This window comes from Lichtheimia ornata (genome assembly GCF_029851405.1).
Source record: "Lichtheimia ornata isolate CBS 291.66 chromosome Unknown scaffold00018, whole genome shotgun sequence".
Lineage (NCBI taxonomy): Eukaryota > Fungi > Mucoromycota > Mucoromycetes > Mucorales > Lichtheimiaceae > Lichtheimia > Lichtheimia ornata.
This window is the reverse complement of record NW_026695338.1, coordinates 459,079-479,231: the sequence shown is the minus strand read 5'-3', so window position 1 is coordinate 479,231 and position 20,153 is coordinate 459,079. Positions and strand designations below refer to the sequence as shown.

General features: G+C 43.7%; 9 protein-coding genes across 9 annotated transcripts; 7 read left to right on the top strand and 2 right to left on the bottom strand.

Annotated features, from left to right (window-relative positions):
- Positions 1–73: 73 nt before the first annotated feature.
- O0I10_004910 (uncharacterized protein) lies at positions 74–2,461 on the bottom strand (the record flags this gene model as incomplete). The annotated part of the gene is made up of 4 exons (XM_058484959.1): positions 74–310; positions 368–653; positions 715–1,521; positions 1,587–2,461. 4 exons carry the CDS (start codon positions 2,459–2,461, stop codon positions 74–76), a joined length of 2,205 nt encoding a protein of 734 aa, XP_058344458.1.
- Positions 2,462–2,900: 439 nt separating this feature from the next.
- O0I10_004909 (uncharacterized protein) lies at positions 2,901–4,837 on the top strand (the record flags this gene model as incomplete). The annotated part of the gene is made up of 10 exons (XM_058484958.1): positions 2,901–2,937; positions 3,001–3,032; positions 3,093–3,229; positions 3,285–3,317; positions 3,374–3,667; positions 3,734–4,048; positions 4,108–4,186; positions 4,256–4,355; positions 4,418–4,628; positions 4,696–4,837. 10 exons carry the CDS (start codon positions 2,901–2,903, stop codon positions 4,835–4,837), a joined length of 1,380 nt encoding a protein of 459 aa, XP_058344457.1.
- Positions 4,838–5,749: 912 nt separating this feature from the next.
- Positions 5,750–6,950, top strand: O0I10_004908 (uncharacterized protein; the record flags this gene model as incomplete). The annotated part of the gene is made up of 3 exons (XM_058484957.1): positions 5,750–5,911; positions 5,979–6,365; positions 6,426–6,950. 3 exons carry the CDS (start codon positions 5,750–5,752, stop codon positions 6,948–6,950), a joined length of 1,074 nt encoding a protein of 357 aa, XP_058344456.1.
- A 603-nt stretch (positions 6,951–7,553) lies between these two features.
- On the top strand, positions 7,554–7,856 carry O0I10_004907 (uncharacterized protein; the record flags this gene model as incomplete). Its single annotated transcript, XM_058484956.1, has 2 exons — positions 7,554–7,681; positions 7,763–7,856. 2 exons carry the CDS (start codon positions 7,554–7,556, stop codon positions 7,854–7,856), a joined length of 222 nt encoding a protein of 73 aa, XP_058344455.1.
- A 207-nt stretch (positions 7,857–8,063) lies between these two features.
- On the top strand, positions 8,064–9,154 carry O0I10_004906 (uncharacterized protein; the record flags this gene model as incomplete). Its single annotated transcript, XM_058484955.1, has 3 exons — positions 8,064–8,141; positions 8,190–8,573; positions 8,630–9,154. 3 exons carry the CDS (start codon positions 8,064–8,066, stop codon positions 9,152–9,154), a joined length of 987 nt encoding a protein of 328 aa, XP_058344454.1.
- A 506-nt stretch (positions 9,155–9,660) lies between these two features.
- On the top strand, positions 9,661–12,556 carry O0I10_004905 (uncharacterized protein; the record flags this gene model as incomplete). Its single annotated transcript, XM_058484954.1, has 12 exons — positions 9,661–9,759; positions 9,839–9,919; positions 9,978–10,089; positions 10,161–10,375; positions 10,440–10,761; positions 10,823–11,070; positions 11,144–11,234; positions 11,306–11,380; positions 11,438–11,604; positions 11,665–12,175; positions 12,238–12,339; positions 12,408–12,556. The coding sequence occupies 12 exons, from the start codon at positions 9,661–9,663 to the stop codon at positions 12,554–12,556; spliced, it is 2,172 nt and encodes a 723-aa protein (XP_058344453.1).
- Positions 12,557–12,835: 279 nt separating this feature from the next.
- O0I10_004904 (uncharacterized protein) lies at positions 12,836–15,560 on the top strand (the record flags this gene model as incomplete). The annotated part of the gene is made up of 4 exons (XM_058484953.1): positions 12,836–14,409; positions 14,465–14,788; positions 14,854–15,027; positions 15,083–15,560. The coding sequence occupies 4 exons, from the start codon at positions 12,836–12,838 to the stop codon at positions 15,558–15,560; spliced, it is 2,550 nt and encodes an 849-aa protein (XP_058344452.1).
- A 149-nt stretch (positions 15,561–15,709) lies between these two features.
- On the bottom strand, positions 15,710–17,183 carry O0I10_004903 (uncharacterized protein; the record flags this gene model as incomplete). The annotated part of the gene is made up of 7 exons (XM_058484952.1): positions 15,710–15,924; positions 15,985–16,249; positions 16,308–16,370; positions 16,433–16,565; positions 16,635–16,735; positions 16,802–16,833; positions 16,895–17,183. 7 exons carry the CDS (start codon positions 17,181–17,183, stop codon positions 15,710–15,712), a joined length of 1,098 nt encoding a protein of 365 aa, XP_058344451.1.
- A 672-nt stretch (positions 17,184–17,855) lies between these two features.
- Positions 17,856–20,029, top strand: O0I10_004902 (uncharacterized protein; the record flags this gene model as incomplete). The annotated part of the gene is made up of 6 exons (XM_058484951.1): positions 17,856–17,985; positions 18,054–18,083; positions 18,180–18,305; positions 18,379–18,438; positions 18,504–18,655; positions 18,719–20,029. 6 exons carry the CDS (start codon positions 17,856–17,858, stop codon positions 20,027–20,029), a joined length of 1,809 nt encoding a protein of 602 aa, XP_058344450.1.
- Between the last annotated feature and the right edge of the window lie 124 nt (positions 20,030–20,153).

Below are 20,153 nucleotides of genomic sequence, written 5' to 3'. Positions count from 1 at the left end.
CTCCCCCCATGACAAGCAATAAAGAAACAACATCATGCGGCAAAGAGAAAAAGGTATTGTAACCATTGTTGTGTTATACATGACCCATGACGATAGAAAATCTTAAATTGGAGTTTGTAGTGGCGGGTATACTTGTAGTGGCGATGGGGGTGTCATCATTAGAAGGGTGAATATCGGTGAGGTGTGTTGTATTGTCAGTGGTCAGTAGAGCTCCTGAATCGGCGGCAGTGGCAGCGGCAGCAGCGGCAGCAGCAGCATTCATCCCAGAAGAAAGAGCTTCGTCGGCACACAGCGTGGTACTTCTCCATCCCTATTATTACGTCGTCATCAGCATACATCATCACATGTGTAAAAAGAGAAAACATACCCAACTCTGTAACACTGAAAAGTTATCAGGGCTACTTTGGAAGAGTGTCAATGTATGCTTTGGACCTCTTGCTGGGCAATAGATCTTGAACCATGTCCGGACCACTTTACGCTTATCGGCATAGCAAGAAAAGGGTGATAGTCCTGGTGTGCATATCCTGCTTTCTTCACTACTACCATGATTACAAGGGCCACAAGGGATCGATTGACGATGCAAATAAACACCAAGTTGGGGCACCCCTTTACGTTGAGAACGTGCCTTTTGTATATACATGTTCCAATTGGATCTAAACATCACGTGGTCAGCTGACGACATTATAGCGGAGAACAAGAAGAACAAGAGCTCACCCTGCATAGAAAATGGTCTTTGAATACACGCGAACATTGTATTTGAGGGTGGCAAAATCGGCAAATTCAACGCTGAATCGGAAGGGTGGATAAAGCGAGTAACTCTTTTCTTCATTTTTCTTGCATTCGGTATCATGATTTGAAACGGGTGTCTTTTTGCGTTTGGATTCCTGATGTTGTTGTTGTTGCTGATGGGTTGTGATAGAAGAAGGCGAGGATCCACCCGTATAAATCGTGGTATCATCGGTAGGAATCGTCAAAAAAGTCTTTTTTTGTGTTTTGCTGGCATCTTTTTCAGAGACTGTTAAGCCGAGGGTGGTATCAAGCTCGCTGGATCCTTCAATTTTGGAACGCATCTTGATTTGCTGCCATAATGCATCTTTGAGAATAGAATCAGGCACCAGCGGATCTGCAGTGAAAGGATTCACATCCGATCGGATTTGTTCCAGCTCCTCAAATGTCATGTGTACATAATGCAGCAATCGAGTAAAGATCACAACAAATACATCCAGGTCGTTGTTCAACAATTCCTCTTGTCCATCCTCCTCCTCATCGACATCTACCACAATAACATCGTCATCATCCGATGCTGGTGTATTTGCTGTTGTGGATGGGGTTGATGATGATGATGATGATGATGAAACAGGTGAAGAAGCAAAGCTAGATCGTTTTTGATGCTCGTCATTTGATGATACATCCTCAAGGTCATCCGCCGATGTTGCGACATTGTAATGTTGATTTTGTTGTTGTAGGATCTGATAACGTTTCATCAAGACACGATAGGCAAATCTGTAGCGATCGTATTCACTAAATAATACAGCAAGAATGAGTGACATGAATGGGAGGAGGGAGTAAACGATAAGATACATTACGTTGGGACCCAAAACGCATCCGATTCGATCACTTTTTTAAGCCAAGTGATAGGAATATCAGCGACACGATCCATATCCATAGAATAAGCTTCCCGACAAAGAAAAGTAAAGACGGCATTGAGGATACGATCACTTCCATGGACCATATGGTTGTCTGCAAAGTCGAGATACAGGATGACATTGGCCTCATTCATGGTGCGTAGGATGAAATCAACGCATAATTCACACATGTGTTCCAGTTGAAAGAATGAGCAAGTGGCGAGGATTTGACGGACGTTATCATGATGGATGTTTGGATCGGATAGCTTTCCATAGAGTTGCTGCAAGACAAAGTAAAAGGATTCTTTTGTAATGTATGGACTGTTTTCGAAATGAAGGGTGACACTGTCGGATGTAGCTTCCCGAAACCCGCCCTGAAGCAGCATACTGAAATATGGGTTCTGATCCAGTATCAATCGGTGGAGATGATAGATCTTGCCCCAGGCCGGCACGTGGACTGCAATGTCGCTTCCGATACCATCCACAAGACCCCGTGTCATGATATGTCGACAAAGCATCAATGACTGCATCCTCCAATCGTACTTTGTACTAGGTGAGGGTGATGTAGCAGAACTCGACGTAGGTGGATTCTCCATCATCATCATCATCTGACCATTGTTTCTATTGCTGCTAGGGTGATGGCTGTTACTAGTCGACCAAGGCACATCCGTCACCTTGTTGCTGCTACTACTACGTCCACTGTAAAAGGCTGTGTTGCCGTTGCCATGGGGATCGCCTGATTCCCGCCAATGGTTGCCCAGCAAAATGGGATCCGTGGGGCGTTGAACAACTCCAGGATAGAGCGTTGTGTCATTACCAAGTACCTCGGGTGACATGTTGAACAATGGGGCAGAATAAAAGGAAAAAGAAAGAAAGAGAGAGAGAAAAAGAGTACAAGAAAAAGGGACCAGGGGATTTCTTGTTTGAGATAAAACAAGGAACTCACATGGTACATCAGAAAACAGCAATATTGATTTTGTTGTAGAAGCAAGTAGCGTGCTAAATAATCCAGCTGCTGCTGTTGTTGTTGTTGCTACAATGACATTTTGTTTATTCACGAGATGGGGACGTTAGTATGAATATGTATGCATTGTTCGTATGATGAGGATGAGGAGCAGCAACAACAATACAACACACTCCTTTGTATCATAATGGGCGGTGATATTGTTTGCATATATGGTCGTCGCTTTTGGCTTATCCCGCCGACCTTGTCAAATCCGACACAATGTTGCTGGGTTGATCCTTTCCCTTTCTTTTCGTATTTATTGCAACACCATGGGAGAAATCGTGGCAGAATACAAGGGCGCGTTAAGTACGTAATAGAGATACCTGAAAACCTCCCATCGACTAAACCAATACCGATCTCCTCTTGTAGTTACAACCGATGCTGATGTAAAACGATACAATGTAAATACACCTTCCACCCTTTCTTTTGTGCCTTCGACGCGTAACTGATCGATCAAACAGATACCCATTCAGCCTCCCATCAACCTCGACACCGCCTCACCACTCGATCCTGACAATGACCACGACGAATTGACGATGGACGTCGTGCATGCGCTTTCCAACATTTCGCAATATGCAACCCAGCCTTTTATTGGACTGTAAGTTTTTTTCATTGTTTGCCAGTACCTCTCTAATGTCTTGTGTTGTGTATAGCAAGGATATGGTACAAGATCGGTTTGGAAACAGGTAGGTCATGTCTTTTAGGGTGGTAGGTGTAAAGTTGATCTAACATGGTAGTGCAGTCCCTGGCTAGAGACCATCTATTGGGGTATCGACAAAGTATCCGCAGCCGTCAACAAAATCATCGCCTCGACCACCGAAGAACTTAGTGGCAAACCTCCTACAGCCAAGCTGCTCGCATGGCATCCACACCGCCATATGATCGCCATTGCATATCAAGATAATACCGTTCATGTGTACGAGCGCACCGACGATAATGATTGGACATGTAAATTGCTGCGACATCGCTTTATGAAGAATATCACTTGTCTCGAATGGAAAAAGAGAGCACGAGGAACATTGGCTGTGGGTTGTCGGTAAGTGAGGGAGAGAAAGAGGTCCAAGTTGGGAGTATGGGTGATTGATGTATTGTATCTTTATAGGAACGGCGTTTGTGTTTGGAGTTTGGGAAGCGACTCAGTCACCAATGCTGATCTTACAAGCAAATTGGAACCTTGCAATCGTCATGGACCCTCAATGAATTATCTCTGTCATACCGGCTATGGCCCTATCAGCGCTCTTGCCTGGGACCCTACTCCAGCAAGTCATCTTTTGGCAGTGACATCCGCTACAAAGGGAACCTTGGTGATCTACGACACAATGACATTATCAACAACCCCTCTAAAACGACAAGGAAAAGGAAACACGATTCTACGATGGAGCCCTGATGGTGCTTGGTTATTCGTTGCTTCCGACAAGTAGGTCATCTTGTGTCTTTTATGGATGGATCCAAAAGTTAATCGATATCTCTTTTCAGGCAAGTCAAATCGAGAATGTGGGATACGCGACACTGGGTGTATAGGGATATGACCAATCCTCCAGGTCTTGGCGTTCAGGTAAAAAATTCAATACCCCACACTTTTGCATGTCTCCTTTTCTCACTCACTTTTTTTCATCATTGATAGTCTGCTTGCTGGGCACCCGATAGCAGGAATTTATTCATTTCGATGCATGGCAAAAGCGATATCCATTTGATTTATTGGACAGACTCAACATCAGCTGCAGGTATGTATACATACATGGGAAAATAGAGGTGGGTACGGTTGAGCTAACAACGATGGTATTAGAATTGAAACAAGAAAAGGTGTACTCGGTGAGAGCACCTGTCGAAGGACCCACAGGACACATGAATCATAATCATATCCGAGAAATTGCTCTATCCCCCTCTGATGGAAAGCGGTTGGCCGTGGTCTTTGAGAAATCCGATTGTGTGGCATTATATTCTGTACAGCTCGAAAGCATGCCAACACTTGCCAGGAAGGATATCTTGCAACACATGTAAGTGGGAACGTGTCAAATATTGGAAAACATACATTCAGCTTGCTCATCCTTTCCCTTCCAATAGTGGCATTGTTAATACACGTGCTTCAATGAATGATTCTGGAAAGCCAATACACATTGCATACTCGGCGAATAGCAGCACAAGCAGCACATTGGCAGTGCTACATAAAACGGGTGTCGTCGACTTTATTACTCAAGTAGCATAGCAACAAGGATGTTTCATTTGCGATCAATACACAACAAAGTTAATTTGATTCAATGATGGGGTATTGGATAGTATAGACTTTAAAGTATAATTCGACCACATGATCGTTTCGGGGAGAGCTATCAAAGATGGATCGTATTTGGTATCACAGAGGCGTATCTTTCTTTTCTTTGTTGTCAACTTGCTACTGTGATGGCTCTTTAAATGAGCGTCTTCTTGTGGGCTGATATGTAGCCAGCGACAAAAACATGATTCTTGATGTTCCTGCAGCAATCCATCAACAAGAGATGTACGATCGTGTTGATTTCCTCTTTTGGAGTGGTAAAAGATATGGTTAAACACTCGGCGGATGGATTTACGAAAAAGCCCACAAATACAAATGTTATGGTAAACACAATGGGGTATGAAACAGGCATGGCGTTTATCATTTCCAGCCCCGTTCTTCTTTTTTTCTTTCATATTGTTCTTGCAATGAGCTCAAGGGCCAGTGATACAGCTGTTGACGAGAAATCCATTATCGAGGAGGAGATCACGGTGGCCGATGAAACATCAAAACAAGTCGAGTGGAAAGAGCCGCCAGATGGCGGATGGAAAGCCTGGTTGGTTGTCTTTGGATCATTTTGTGTGGGTTACATATATGCATCTTGAGATGATGGACGCACGCAGTGATACTCATTCAATCTTTTAGGCCATTGCTGGATCGTAGGTGTACCATAATAATAGCCATTATTGTTGATCTACTTCATCTAATCGTTTTGTAACTACATGATAGTTCTGGGCTCCTAGAGCCGTATGTACTCGTGATGATGATGATGATGATATAGTGAGGTTCTCATCGAATGACTTTTAAAATTTTTCATGTAGATGGGGTGTCTTTCTCAACTACTACAACACCAATGTGTATCCTAATAGCATGACCCAGTTAAGCTGGATAGGTTCATTGGCCATTTGCATTCGCCAGGTTGTGGGTCCATTATACGCGTGGTTAAGGTCGAAAATGGACGATCGATACACTATAGCTCTAGGAGGTCTGGTCACTTGTTTATCATTGATGCTTGCCAGTATCACGCATGAGGTGTGTGAGTGTGAGGGATTAACAGATTGCTGGTTGAATACTCATCATAGGAAGACGTTCTTTATAGATTTGGCAGCTGTGGATCACCCAAGGAATTATGCTGGGTCTTGGCACAGCTCTCGTTTACTATCCTTGCATTAATCAAACAATGACCTGGTTTTCAAAACGTCTTGGTTTGGCAGTTGGGATAACCTTGTCAGGGATGGGACTTCCTCCTATGGCATACACCAATATTGCAACAGCATGCTTTCAGACCGTGGGGTATCGTTGGGCACTTCGTGTGCTTGGGTTCATTGCACTTGTGTTGTGTGCGATTGGCGCAATTTTATGTATCAAGCTTAATCCTCGACCCAAATCATCTGCTGTCGTCCCTTTGCTAGATCTTTCGGTGTTCAAGAACAAAAAGTTTATCATTTTGATCATCGCTCACTTTTTCATTGCGTTTGTTATCTTTGCAAGTATTCAAGATGTTTCCACGATGGCTACTTACTAACATAAAGAATGATTTGTTTAGGTGCCAACAACCTTCATCGCACCGTATGCCGAAAGCTTTGGCGTAGATCCATATACAATTGCAAACATCACAGGGATTATGGGAGTCTTTAGCTTTATCGGCTCCATCATCTTTGGGCAAATAGCAGATTACATTGGTCGTTTCAATATGGCGGTCTTCCTAGGGCTATTATGTGTCATCATGCAGCTTGGTGTATGGTTCACTGCAGCGACCGTGGCAAGTCTCTGGGCATTCTCTGTGGTGTATGGAATGGCCAATGCAACGCTCTTCAATTTGCTGGTGGCTCTGGTCTTGGATTGTACAGGGATCGAACGCGCTGAAGTTGGCACTGGTTGGGCATTGTTTACATGGAGTGCTGGTGCGCTCTTAGGACAACCTTTGGCAAGCATGATAGCCAACCAAACCCAAGTTCCCAATTACCAGATGGCAATCGTATTTACCTCGGTCGTTTTCTTTTTCGTTACATGTTTGCTACTGGTGCTTAGAATCATGGTTGGCGGTTGGAGAATCGTTAAAAAAGTGTGATCAACATCCATCACTTGTAATGAATAATAAAATCGGATGTAGCAATGTAGCTCAATGTCGTCTCTTTTTGTCGGCTATTGGGATGTGAGAATGATGCATAGTATTCAACATGACAATCTTAAAGTGATCGGAAGGGCATAGTTCCACTTGTCGAAATCAGGTGATTGAACTATATGGAGTTTTGTGACCCCTGGCAGGTGGCACAGACCATGTCGGCTCACCTAAATGAAATTCTTTGGTATTGTAAAAACGCGCCGTTAGAGCGTGTTTCGTTCCTTAATTTTCATTAACCTGCTATTGTGATGATTGTTCCGCAGATAGACCCGAGAGACCATTAAAAGTAAGCATCTTTTCGGTATCAAGAAGAAAAGAAAGGCTCATCTTGGTACCTGTTTGATTCACCTGCCGCTTTTTATGATCTTGGGTATTTCCTCTTTTAGAGGTAGATCCTTTAACACTCGGCAGATGGATGCGTGAAAAGCGCACAATAGCGTAGTACAATGGGTATGAAACATCTGGGTCATGCGGCGATGGCGTTTAACTCTAGTCCCGTTCTTGTTGCTTTGGATTGATTTGTCTTTTTTTCCTTTCAAATTTGTTACAATGAGCTCAAAGGCTAGTGAAACAGCTGTTGATGAAAAGTCAATTGAGGTGACAACCGTCTCCAACAATGAAACAGCAAAAGAAGATGTCGAGTGGAAAGATCCACCCGATGGTGGTTGGAAAGCATGGTTGGTTGTCGTTGGATCATTTTGTGTGGGTATATGCATCTTTATTTTGAGATGATTCAACGCTAATTGTATGATCCTTAGGCCCTTGCTGGAACGTATGTGTATACTTGCACGCAACATCACTGAGCAACATCCTTCTAACCATCATCATCCACATTCCACAACATCATCATAGCTCGGGTATCAGCTTAGGGTATGTACAAGGTAGTAGGAGTGTTACGTGCATGAATAGCTAATTTCGTTTACTAGATGGAGCGTGTTTTTCAACTACTACAACACCTATGTGTATCCTAATAGCATGAACGAGTTAAGCTGGATAGGCTCTTTATCATCATGCCTTTGCCATATAACGGGGCCATTCTATGCATGGTCAAGCTCGAAAATGGATGACCGATATGCTATTGCTTTAGGAGGTCTGATCACTGCCTTATCAATGATGCTTGCTAGTATCACTAATGAGGTATGTGCTATGAAGATTAACATGTTATGTACTCATCATGGCAAGAAGATTTGGCAGCTGTGGATAACTCAGGGGATCTTGGCAGGCATCGGATCGTCTCTCGTTTACTATCCTTGCTTGAATCAAACAATGACCTGGTTTTCATCAAAAAGAGCTGTAGCAATTGGCCTATCCATGTCAGGCATTGGATTTTCATCTATTGCATTCACCAATATTGCAACGGCATGCTTTCAGACCGTGGGATATCGTTGGGCGCTTCGTGTATTTGGGTTCATTGCACTTGTATTGTGTGCGATTGGCGCGATTTTATGCGTTAAACTCAATCCTAGACCCAAATCAGCCGTGATTCCTTTACTGGATCTTTCAGTGTTCAAGTACAAAAAGTTTGTTATTTTGATCATCGCTCACTTTATTGGCGCCTTTGTTTTCTATGCAAGTATCAAAGTGGATAGGACGTGTGATGATGATGATGGCTAATACTATAATAGATCCCTGAAAGCTTCATCGCTCCTTATGCACAAAGTTTTGGCGTGGATCCATTCACAATCGCAAATATCACAGGGATCATGGCTGTCTTCAATTCGGTTGGCTCCATCACCCTTGGGCTTTTGGCAGATTACATCGGCCGCTTCAACATGGCAATATTCGTTGGGTTGCTATGCGTCGTCATGCAACTTGGTGTATGGTTTACTGCGGCGACCGTAGCAAGTCTTTGGGCATTCTCCGTGGTGTATGGAATGGCATTAGCAACGTTCAATAGCCTATTGATCACTGTGATCGTGGATTGTGCAGGGATCGAACGCTCTGAAGTTGGCACTGGTTGGGCTATCTTTACGTGGAGCTTTGGTGCTCTCTTAGGACAACCTTTGGCAAGCAGGATAGTCAACCAAACTCAAGTCCCCAACTATCGCATGGCTATTGTGTTTTCCTCTGTCATTTTCTTTTTCGTTACATGCTTGATGCTGGTGCTTAGAATCATGATTGGCGGCTGGAAGGTCTTTAAAAAAGTGTGATCCTCACGATCAATGTGTATAATCTTGCTACTACTTTGTACAATAATGGAAGTTTACATACCACCAAATATTTGTGTACAAGAAAGGAAGATGGCGTTTTTAGGAAACTGTATTGTTTGTTGGGAGTGGATACACAAGCAAAAAAGAAGACCAATACGAATCACGTGGGCATTAAGGGAAGCCACAGAACAACATGAAACATGAAAGGTGGAAGCAAAGCAACATTGATTTCGAGAGAACGTTTTATTGACGATAGCAAACTTCTATCATAATGACATGAGAACAAATGAGTTGCACTTGGTGGATGATAATTGGGAAGCATAGCTTGTGGATTTTGATGTTCTATGCGTAAATAAACGAGATGTTGGCTATCACCTCGTTCAATCTAGAGGTATCAAGCAGCGTTGGTGGGGTGGATTGGGTGACATGTCACGTGAGTCGGAAGCTAAAATAGACGAGACACAGGCCTTGTTTCAACGCGTTTGCACTCCATACCTCTTCCTAAAATGAGCAGTACGGCTGGAACACATCTTGGAAACACGCCCTTGCATCTCGAGAAATTACGCCAAGTTGCTCGTAAGGAGCTACCCCAGATCCTCGATTCGGTAGCGTGGTGGCCATGGTGCACGATGCTTTGCTTGACACTTATGCATGTTCCCCTTCCCTTCTCTCTCATTCATTCAGGTCCGAGGGAAAAAGAGTCTAGTACTTGACCCACAGCTCACTGGTCCTATCAGCTTGATTGCCGATTTTACCCTATTCAAAGTAGGTGTTTTCTTGAATGATGTCGATGTCATGTTGACTATTGGATGCATGTACATAGGACCATGGAGTTGAAAAGATATACCAGCTTTCATCTGAGACCATTGATACCGAATGCAGCAGCGTCATTTACATTTGTCGATCCAAATTACGATACATGCGATACATTGCCAGTAAGCAGAGATTGGGATGGGATAGCATTTGGCCTCTCTTTTTTTCCTGATGCTAACAATGATGATGGTAGATCATGTAAAGCGACTTACAGAACAAGAAGGCACCAAGACAGACTTTTTATTATGCTTTGTACCACAACGAACGAGAATATGCGAGCGTGTCTTGGAAGAAGAAGGTGTATTTGGAAGCATGACGATTGCAGATTATGCTATGGATTGGATACCTCTTGAGGATGATGTTATATCAATGGAGTTGGATCCTGGCACATGGAAGGAAATCTATTTGGTATGTATAGGATCCCCATATCAAACTTGGCAAATGGACGACTAACCCTGCTGTTGTAAAACAGGATGGAGATACCACAGCCATATACAATGCTGCCAAATCGCTCATGAAGTTGCAATCCATCTATGGTCTCTTTCCACGTATTATCGGCAAAGGTGATGCAGCAAAACAACTGGCAGAGATGTTATTACGTATGCGACGTGAACATGCGGTCGTCGACGAAGTATCGAGTTATACGGCATCCCGAACACCCTCCTTGCTCAACAACATTTCCAATCACATTGATCAACTTATCATCATTGACCGCAACGTGGATATTGTCACCCCTCTCTGTACACAGCTAACATACGAAGGATTAATCGATGAGACAATGGCCATCAACAATTGTAAGTCATCACACACGCAAAAGAGTGGTCTATGTACACTAACACCACAAGGATGGTATAGCTCATGTCGAATTGGATGCAGCCCTTGTCAGCCTCAACAAAGCTGCAGCTGGCCAAGTCAACAGAGTCGGTGGATCAAGTAGTAGTAGTGCTGCACCAGCGCCAAATCCAGGGAGTCAAGCAGGCAAAAAGAAGAAATACGTCTTGAATGCATCGGATAAGCTTTTCAGTCAATTGAGGGATCAGAATTTCGCAGTGGTCGGTGGTATGCTGAACAAGATTGCCAAACGAATCAATGAAAATTACGAGGTAAAGGATATGAAAAGAGGGAGAAGGGTATCGATGAATGTGTATTGATGGGATGGTTTTTTCAATCCATTAGGAAAGACATCATGCAAAGACGGTGGCTCAAATACGTGATTTTGTCGGACGACTCAGTGAGCTACAACAAGAGCACCAATCTCTCCAAATCCGTATCCTTTTTTCTTTTTATATACGAGTGGATTTTATTTTTATATGGATGATGTCCTTAACTCGCTAATAGATACTGGTATTGCCGAGCAGATTATGGATTATACCATCACTGAGGAATTCAACAAGATCCTTGAAGTACAACAAAGTAAGGTCCTCGAGAAGGGGTGAACGAATGCATGCATACTTACACTTATCTTTGTAGATGTTGTGGCTGGCATCGATGGTACAAATGAACCTGATTATATTGAAGAGATGATCGATCGACAAAAGCCGTTGATTCAGGTGCTTCGTTTACTCTGCTTGATGTCCGTGGCACAAGGAGGTTTGAAAGCCAAGTTATTTGATCATTTTCGGCGTGAGATTGTACAAGTAAGAATCGACGACACTACTTTATTCGTATATACGTGATTGACTCTCTTGGTATAATAGACCTATGGATATGAGCATATTGAAACATTACATCGATTGGAAACTTTGGGGCTCTTGACCAAACGTACAACATCAGCACCTTCCCGAAGCGCCTTTGCATCAAGCCGTAGATCACTCCGATTGATTGTGGACGACGTTGACGAAATCCATCCCAACGACATATCCTATGTATATTCCGGCTATGCTCCTATGAGTGTACGATTGGTGCAATGTGCTATGCAAAAGTTGGCTGGAGGTAGTATTGGTAGTACAGGTGCTAGTGCTGTCAGTTTACTCTCCTATGTGGGTGGTGGTGGCACATCAAGTTCAGCCTCCTTGGCAACAGGCAACATCAATGGGGGTAGCAACGGTGTCAATGGCAACAACAACAACAGCATGCCAGGAGCCACTGTCACTCAAGGATGGCGTGGATATGAAGAAGTCATGCGTGCATTACCGGGCAAGTCATTTGAGATCACACAAACAGTGGAATATGGCCCTGAGACGAATGCGGCAATGGCACGTGCACGACGTAAGTATTATTATTCCACGAACATGATAACACTATACTAAACTGCTGTATATATCTTGTAGGACATGGCATGCAACATGGAAAGACAACAGTGATTTTCTTTTTGGGTGGATGTACATTTACTGAAGTATCTGCCATACGATTCCTCGCACAACATGATGAAAGTAAGTTTTTTTTTTCCTTGTTTGTTTATAATGGTGTTGCCTATGCTAAATGCTCTATGCCATATCAGGTCGTGATTATCTTGTTGCCACCACGCAGATGCTCAATGGAAATTCACTTTTGGAATCCGTGGTCACAAACTGCAGTACACACAAGGCGGGCCATGGCACTGGAAGTAATCCTATCAATCCACAAGCAACAGCAGCACCCGGTGTTTAGATAAAGATAATAGTATTATATGGCATGATTCTATCACAACATTTTATTTCATGTGTGGTGGTATGTTTGATCGACATGTGCATCATGTATTGAATGGTGGTGGTGGTGGTAAAACTAAGAGAGGTACCTGGATGGTGGGGGTTGCGGGTTGTGAAAAGTGGGATTGATCCCACCAATTTCTGGCAAAACACTGATAGTCGTTAATACTCGCAAACTGTTTTTGTGCGCTTGTTCTTTACTTGTTTCTGCTCCGTTTAAACGCTACTCGACTTTTTGCTGATGGCGCCGCTTGCTCTAAAGATCAAGGGCAACAAGTCATTCTCGCCTTTTGCGAACTTAGATTCCGAAGAAGACCTTTCAAAGACCTGGAGAGTATGCACCAAAGTCAAAGACTCGCTCGAAAATGGCTCTCGATTGGAAAATCTCTCATGGCGTCTTTGGTTCAGACACCATTTGCTTACCGAACGTTCCAATGCACCCTTTCGTAAACTTTCTCGCACGACCGCTCGACAACTGGATCATCAGAATTCGAAATTGACGCCGTTGAAGGATAGTAACACCACCACCAGCAAACGAGTCAATCGTAAGGATGACAAGCCTGAAGCTCAAGCTCCATCTTGCAAAGTGCAGGAGACACAGGAACACTTGCAACAAGAAAAAGAACAGCAACCTCCTCCACCAGCACCAATGGCTGTATCAATACCACATGATCAGCAGCAACCAGCACAGCAACCAGCACAGCAACCAACGCAGCAACCACAGCCAGCACAGCAACCACAGCAACAACCACCACAACCACCACCACCAGCACAGCAACAACCAGAGCCATCTTGGAGCGCACAGGGACCTAGTCCAATGACAATGGATGATAGCAACAATGCACTTTTACAGTCGCAACAACAGCAACAACAATTACAAGGGATTCAAATGGCATCCTCAGCCGCTATCCAAATACCTGAGCTAGGAGGTTATGATAGTGCCAGTAACCAGCAACAGCAGCAGCAACCACAAACCTTTGTACTTCACCAATTTACATCTGATCAGGCCAGCGATCAAATTGTGGAATTGGATGATATCTTTGGATCGCTTGGGAATTTTCAGAATTTCTTACCCAACAACAACGCTGCCGATAACGGATCTGGTATCTCAGCACTTGCTCAAGCTATTGCTCATGGCAATAATCCAACACCATCTTCATCTGGTTTCAGCGCCCAATGGACATTTGATAGTTTTGATTCACCGGTCGATATTTATTTTCCATCTCCCGTTCCTCCATCGTTGCCACAATCTCAACAACAGCAACAACCACAACAACAGCAACCACAACAACAACAGCCATCTCAAACATCCATGCAATCAACCAATACTACACAACAACAACAACAGCAACCAATGATGATGGATAATTCGTCATTTGCTATGCAACAGCAGCAACAACAGCAGCAACAACATCTTTCATTTTCAGTTCCGACTAGTCCCGTTATGGGAACCAACCGACAGCATCATCAGCAACAGCAGCAACAATCACTCCCCATCGCTCATGGAATGCTGAAACAAGGCACGTTTGGATATGTAAATGGAATGGGTGATAATCAGGCATCCTCTTCAATGCCACCACCACCACCATCAGGTACTGCCAGACTTATGAGCATGCCAGGATCAGTAGCTGGGTCACCTACTCATTTGTATCATCAACCTCCTGCAAATGAATATACACCTACTATGTCTACTTCAGCATCTACTGCATCTTCTTCAGTAGCAAGTTCTACAGCATCGCCTCCCACCATGGCCAATCCAATGACGACTACTACTACTACCACAACCACCACTACTACGCCTTGTGAGACGAATTTGTGAGTGTGAATCAAGCTTAGGTCTATGTATACATTGTTACTCATCCTATTATAGAGCACTCTCTTATCCACCCAATCATGCTGATATGCAAGCTGAGCAACATCCACAAACAACAATGACAGTACACACTCCACCACCATCAGCATCATCTTCATCGGTTACAACCCCTACAACGACCATGCCATCTGCCAATGAAATGGTCTCAGCACCTACACATGCACCACCACCACCACCCAAACCAAAAAAGCCAACGGCTGCAGCTACGAGTAGTGATGGCAGTGGTGGAAAACCAATTTGCAGCAACTGTGGTGCAACATCCACTCCATTATGGCGACGATCCGCCAATGATGAATTATTATGCAATGCTTGTGGTCTATAGTAAGTGATCCATCACCACCATTCTATGATCTTTTTTCTTATATATATATACACGTTTATCCTAGTCAAAAGCTACACAATGCTCCTCGACCCAAGACACTCAAGCCCAACAATGGACGTAAGGATTTACGAGAAGAGGAGGCTGCACAACTTGTTTGTTCCAATTGCTCTACTACCACTACACCCTTATGGCGACGTGACGAGGCAGGTTCCCCGTTATGTAATGCTTGTGGTTTATAGTACGTATTTACTTGTTGATGCTTTTCAAACCAAATGCTTATATGATTATGATAGCTTAAAGTTACATCATGAACGTCGACCGCTTTCGATGAAGACAGATATTATCAAGAAGCGTCAGCGATATGAAAGTGGTAGCAACGCCAATGGTACACGTAAACCTGTCAACAAAAAAATCAAGAGTGATCAATCGCCTATAGCAACCGAGTCATCATCTACTCCTACTACTACCACCACCGCTACTACTCCTACTTCGACTACACCTGGCATTTCTATACCGCAAAATATTGCATCATCTTCATCCAACCAGCAACAACAACAACAACGGCAGCCCATCTTTTTGAACAATAGTCAATACACCATGGGTGGTCAACCTGCTGCTGCTGCTACCAACAGCGCTCCTAGCACGCCTACTTCCACGACCCCTACCGCCACGCCTACCTTTGTGTACGTCACCCAACAACAACAGCAGCAGCAGCAACAACAGCAACAACAACAGCAACCATCTATTTCCATGCAATCCCAGTTTTATTAGATTTGCATCTTTCTCTTTCTCTCTCACACACACGTCTTTTTCCTTTTTTAAAAAATCTGTATTATACCGCATTTCCTCCCTTTCCGCTTCCCCTCTCACCCTACCTACCAAAATCGTGTTCTTTTGCGCATTTCTTATTATAAAAAAGTTTATTCAACATGTTGTTTGATAGATTGCTTTTCTTCTTCTTGTTGCCTTTGTTGTTCTTGTGCTAACCATTCAGTCAACGGCATGGCTTCATGGATGGATAATTCGAGGTTGATTTGTGTCTTGAATTCCTTGAATTTGGCTTCAAATTCCATCACTGTCAATCGTGGCTGATCATGGGCAATCCAAAAGGCATTGAACTTGTGATACAGGTAGCCTACAATGGATGAATGATGTTAATGATATTACGTGTGGGAGGTGATGAAGATGAACATACAATAAAACTCGCTAAACATCTTTTTGTCGCATCCATATTTGAAAAGATAATACTGCAATTGACGTGTACGTAGGGTTTGAACAGCAAATTGTGAAATGTTGATGCCTACAATAGCGAATGGGTACCAAGAGACGGGATGGCGAGAGCTGAGGAATGTTTGTTGTGCCGATTCAGGGTGGGTGCTTGCATAATAAACGAGATCATCCAATCCTTGCAATCCCATACCACGAAAATCAGTCGCTGGGTCATTGCCTTGAAATCCAATCTATATTCTCTTATCTATCAGCTGCTGAAGGGATCCTCTCGTATATAGTCATAGTTACCTCGCCCCATTGCCGTGTCATCCGTGCCTCGAGTTCGGTATCTGGCATTAAACACTTCCACAACTAGAAGCCCAATCAATCGATGAGTATGCAATGTACGTAAAAAAAGGTGGCAGGATACATACCTTGAGTAATTTTTGTTCATGGAGAGGATTGGTAGAATCGTACTTTGTATGAGCGCGTTCATTGACGAGGTGCATGAGTTGATAGGTGGAAGCAATACGAGAAAGACAAGCTTGTAGGACACATGCTGCAGGTCTAAACAACAACAAGGATCACGTATTAGAAAAAAGATGCATTAAATAGAGATGGAGATGGGATATGCACCTTTTCAGAGATTCATCCAAAGGAAATGCTTTCTTTGTCATGATCGCATCGGTCAATTCTTCCACGTTACAAGAGGATGATTCGAGCTCGCGTCGTTCCAACTAATCATCATGTACACACGTCAAAATCAAATCATGTGTGCATGCACATCCTATTTTTTTTACTACCTCCAGCACTTTGGAATAAAGGATAGACCGATCTAATTGTCGGATATGTATTAGTGCATGACATACAAAAACACACATCCTCCTATTCTATACCTATGCGATAGACCGCGTCCACAGGGATCATGGCTGCAGCATCCTCGATATCAGGAAAAGAAGGTTCTCGTTTCAAAAGAGGCACCGTATCATGTTCCTTATCCACGGTCTCGTCATGCTCGTTGTTGTCCTGGTGCCATCCCAATCGCTCTGCTGTCGAGTTGCTAATGCGATAAATCTCTGTTGTGTGTGTTGTCAATCGTAATACGGCTTTGTAAAACTTGTACAGCGATAATAGTAAAGGCGACTGGTAGATTCTGTTCAGGAACAAGAACCAGAACCACCCCATGATGCCAATGAGAGAATGGGAGAGAGTGAAACAAAGGACTGGCTTGGAGATAGAGAAAAGAGACAAAGAGTACCTGTGTACGTAAACACGTGAAATCAACACAATACCCTAGATCCCCTTCTTTCTATCACTAGCCACGCGATCATTCAAAGAGGCATTCGGCTTATCAGTGGGGATGGTAGTAGTAGTAATTGTGATGATGATGGTGGTGGTGGTGATGGTGGTTGCATTGACAACGGTAGCCATGGATATGCTACTAATTGAGATTTATTGGGTGTATCCAATGATGGGTTGATGAATGAAAAGGACAATGATTCAATGGCCATAACAACCTGCTACATTATGCATAGAAAATAAAAGGGTTGCAAGTGATTAGTGAAGGGTGCATACCGACATCCAAAAATAGCATGTACGACGACAATGATATCGAGGAAACGAGACGATGTGTCACAGAGCCTAATTAATTGTGTTCGCGCAACATTGCAAAGCTGGTAGAGCACCGTTTTCGTTTCCTTTCTTTTCACTTGTTTGCTCCTCCTCCTCCGCTCAATCCTCTTTTTCTTTTCCTTCTTCTCTTTTGTTACCCTTCACTTTCATTTTCCTCTCTCTCTTTTTCGTCTCTCCACCTACAAAAAGTTACTACAACAACATCCCGATCCTATCCTTGACCATATGAAACTCGCCTCATACACAACTTTGTCAGCCGCTGCTGCTGTGCTCTTACAACTGGGCACTTTTGTCCACGCCAACCCCATGTTTGAAGAACACAACGATGCCGCTTCAACCGAAGACAACTGTCAAGGTGAGTTGTTGACACACTCATCGTGCACCATGTTCACCCTCATTGACCACCACCGTTTTGTTCACCAGGTTTTAGAGTGACTTTTCCCGCAGGCACAGGTAATTTAAATTTAGGGGAGCCCTCTCTCTCTCTCGAGACTCCCTAATCCCTTTTTTTTCTACCCGCCAAATTATGCTTATGCTTGTGTATAATAGGTCTTCAATTCGAGGAGAACAGTAAGCATTTGGTTGCCTGGGGTAAGGCACCTGCTGGTTTGGATCAAGTCAACGTTACATTGGCAAACGCCAACCAAGAGGCTGTGGCATGGCTCGGTCTTTATGGTAAGTAAATGACAGAATATCCCGATTTGGTTCCAATATCCGCTCATTCAATCAACTTTTTATAAATCACCAGATGCTTCACTCGGTGCCACCACTAGTGAAATGCCCTTCCCTCTCAATGGCCAACAACCAGGTAACTATCATTTGTTTCTACTTTATTATCATCATTGTCTTATACATTTGGTATCATTATTATAGGCGATTATCATATCCATCTTGCTGGTGTGGGTAGCAACGCTTGTCAAGTTGATTCCGATCCATTCAAGATGAATGCTGCCAAGACCATTCAACAAGCTACCACCAACAATCTTCAACAAACCGGATCCAACACATCCAATGACGACCATGAGGTAAATCCACATACATACATACATACACAATGATGAGCATGTTACTGATGGTCTGCATTATAGGATGCAGCATCCAACTTTACCAATGATGATCAACGCACCCATTTGAACGAGGACATGTTGAATGAGATTGAACAGCTTGCTCAAGAAAAGACCAAGCATGACAATGCTAAATACTTCACCAACGACGATCAACGTACCAACAAGCAACATTCGAATGCTGATGCTAGCTGGTTCACCAATGACGATCAACGTTCTCATAAGAATGATAGCGAGCATGATGATAGCTTGGATGCCTGGTCCACTGAAGAAGTGTCTATGGAGGATGCAAAGACATGGCATGATGATAGCGCTGACGTTGTGGATCATTCCAATGTGGGTGAATGGACTTCTGAAGATCTCGATCGTGCCCATGTTGATGCCGAAGGCTTTTACAACGAAGAGGAACACGAGAACGATGCCACTGTCAACTACATCACCGATTACTCCAATGTGGGCGAGTGGCAAGCTGAACAAGTCGATGCCAACGAGGATGAATATGTTGCCTCCCATGATGATGCTTCACCAGCTGATGGTTGGGTTGAAGATGGCAAGAGCGATCTTTTTGATCATACCAACCTTGGCAGCTTCAGCGCCGAAGAAATCACTGTCGATGACGATGTTCAACAACATCAGGATATCACTGGCTGGCAAGCTGAAGAGATTCAAGTCATGGCTGAAGAACAACAACAACATGACAACGTCGCCGATCAATGGGTTGATGAAAGTGGCAACGAGCAACAAGAACAACATGAGGATGATGCTACTGCTTGGATCACCGAAGAGCTCGATGAAAATGGCTTGAGCAACGATATCCAACAAGAACATAAGAATGATGTTGAAGAAGATGATGCTCCTGCTGAATGGCATATGGATGAATTGCCCACCTCTGTGCCATCGTGGGAAGAGCAAGTTGACAATGCTTCCTTGGCTGATCATACCGATGCTGCACCTTTTATCGCTGAGGAAATCAAGGAAGAGAATGAACATGCCAACATCGCTGATCAATGGATGGATGAATCTTCTTCCTCCTCTTCCTCTCAACCCCATGCCAATGTGGCTGATCAATGGATGGATGAATCTTCCTCTTCTTCTGCTGCTGCTCAACCTCATGCCAATGTGGCTGATCAATGGATCGAGAATGATGCTGCTCCACATACCGATCAAGCAGCCCCTACCGGTAAAGCCACCACTGGTATCTTGCCCAATTATTCTAGCGACTCGTCTGCTTTGAATGGTGATGATGCTACTACCTCCTCCTCCTCTTCCAACACTCACAATGATGCCGCTCCAATCTCGTGGTTGTCTCCCGAAGCACTCATGGCCAAATGGTAGAGAATACCCAACCCTCCCTCCTTTTCCCTCCTCCTCCACCATGTATCCCTGTAACACTTGTAATACAAAAAAATTGTACCGTTTATCAGAGTGATAGAATGAATGTGAATGTGTGTGTATGTAT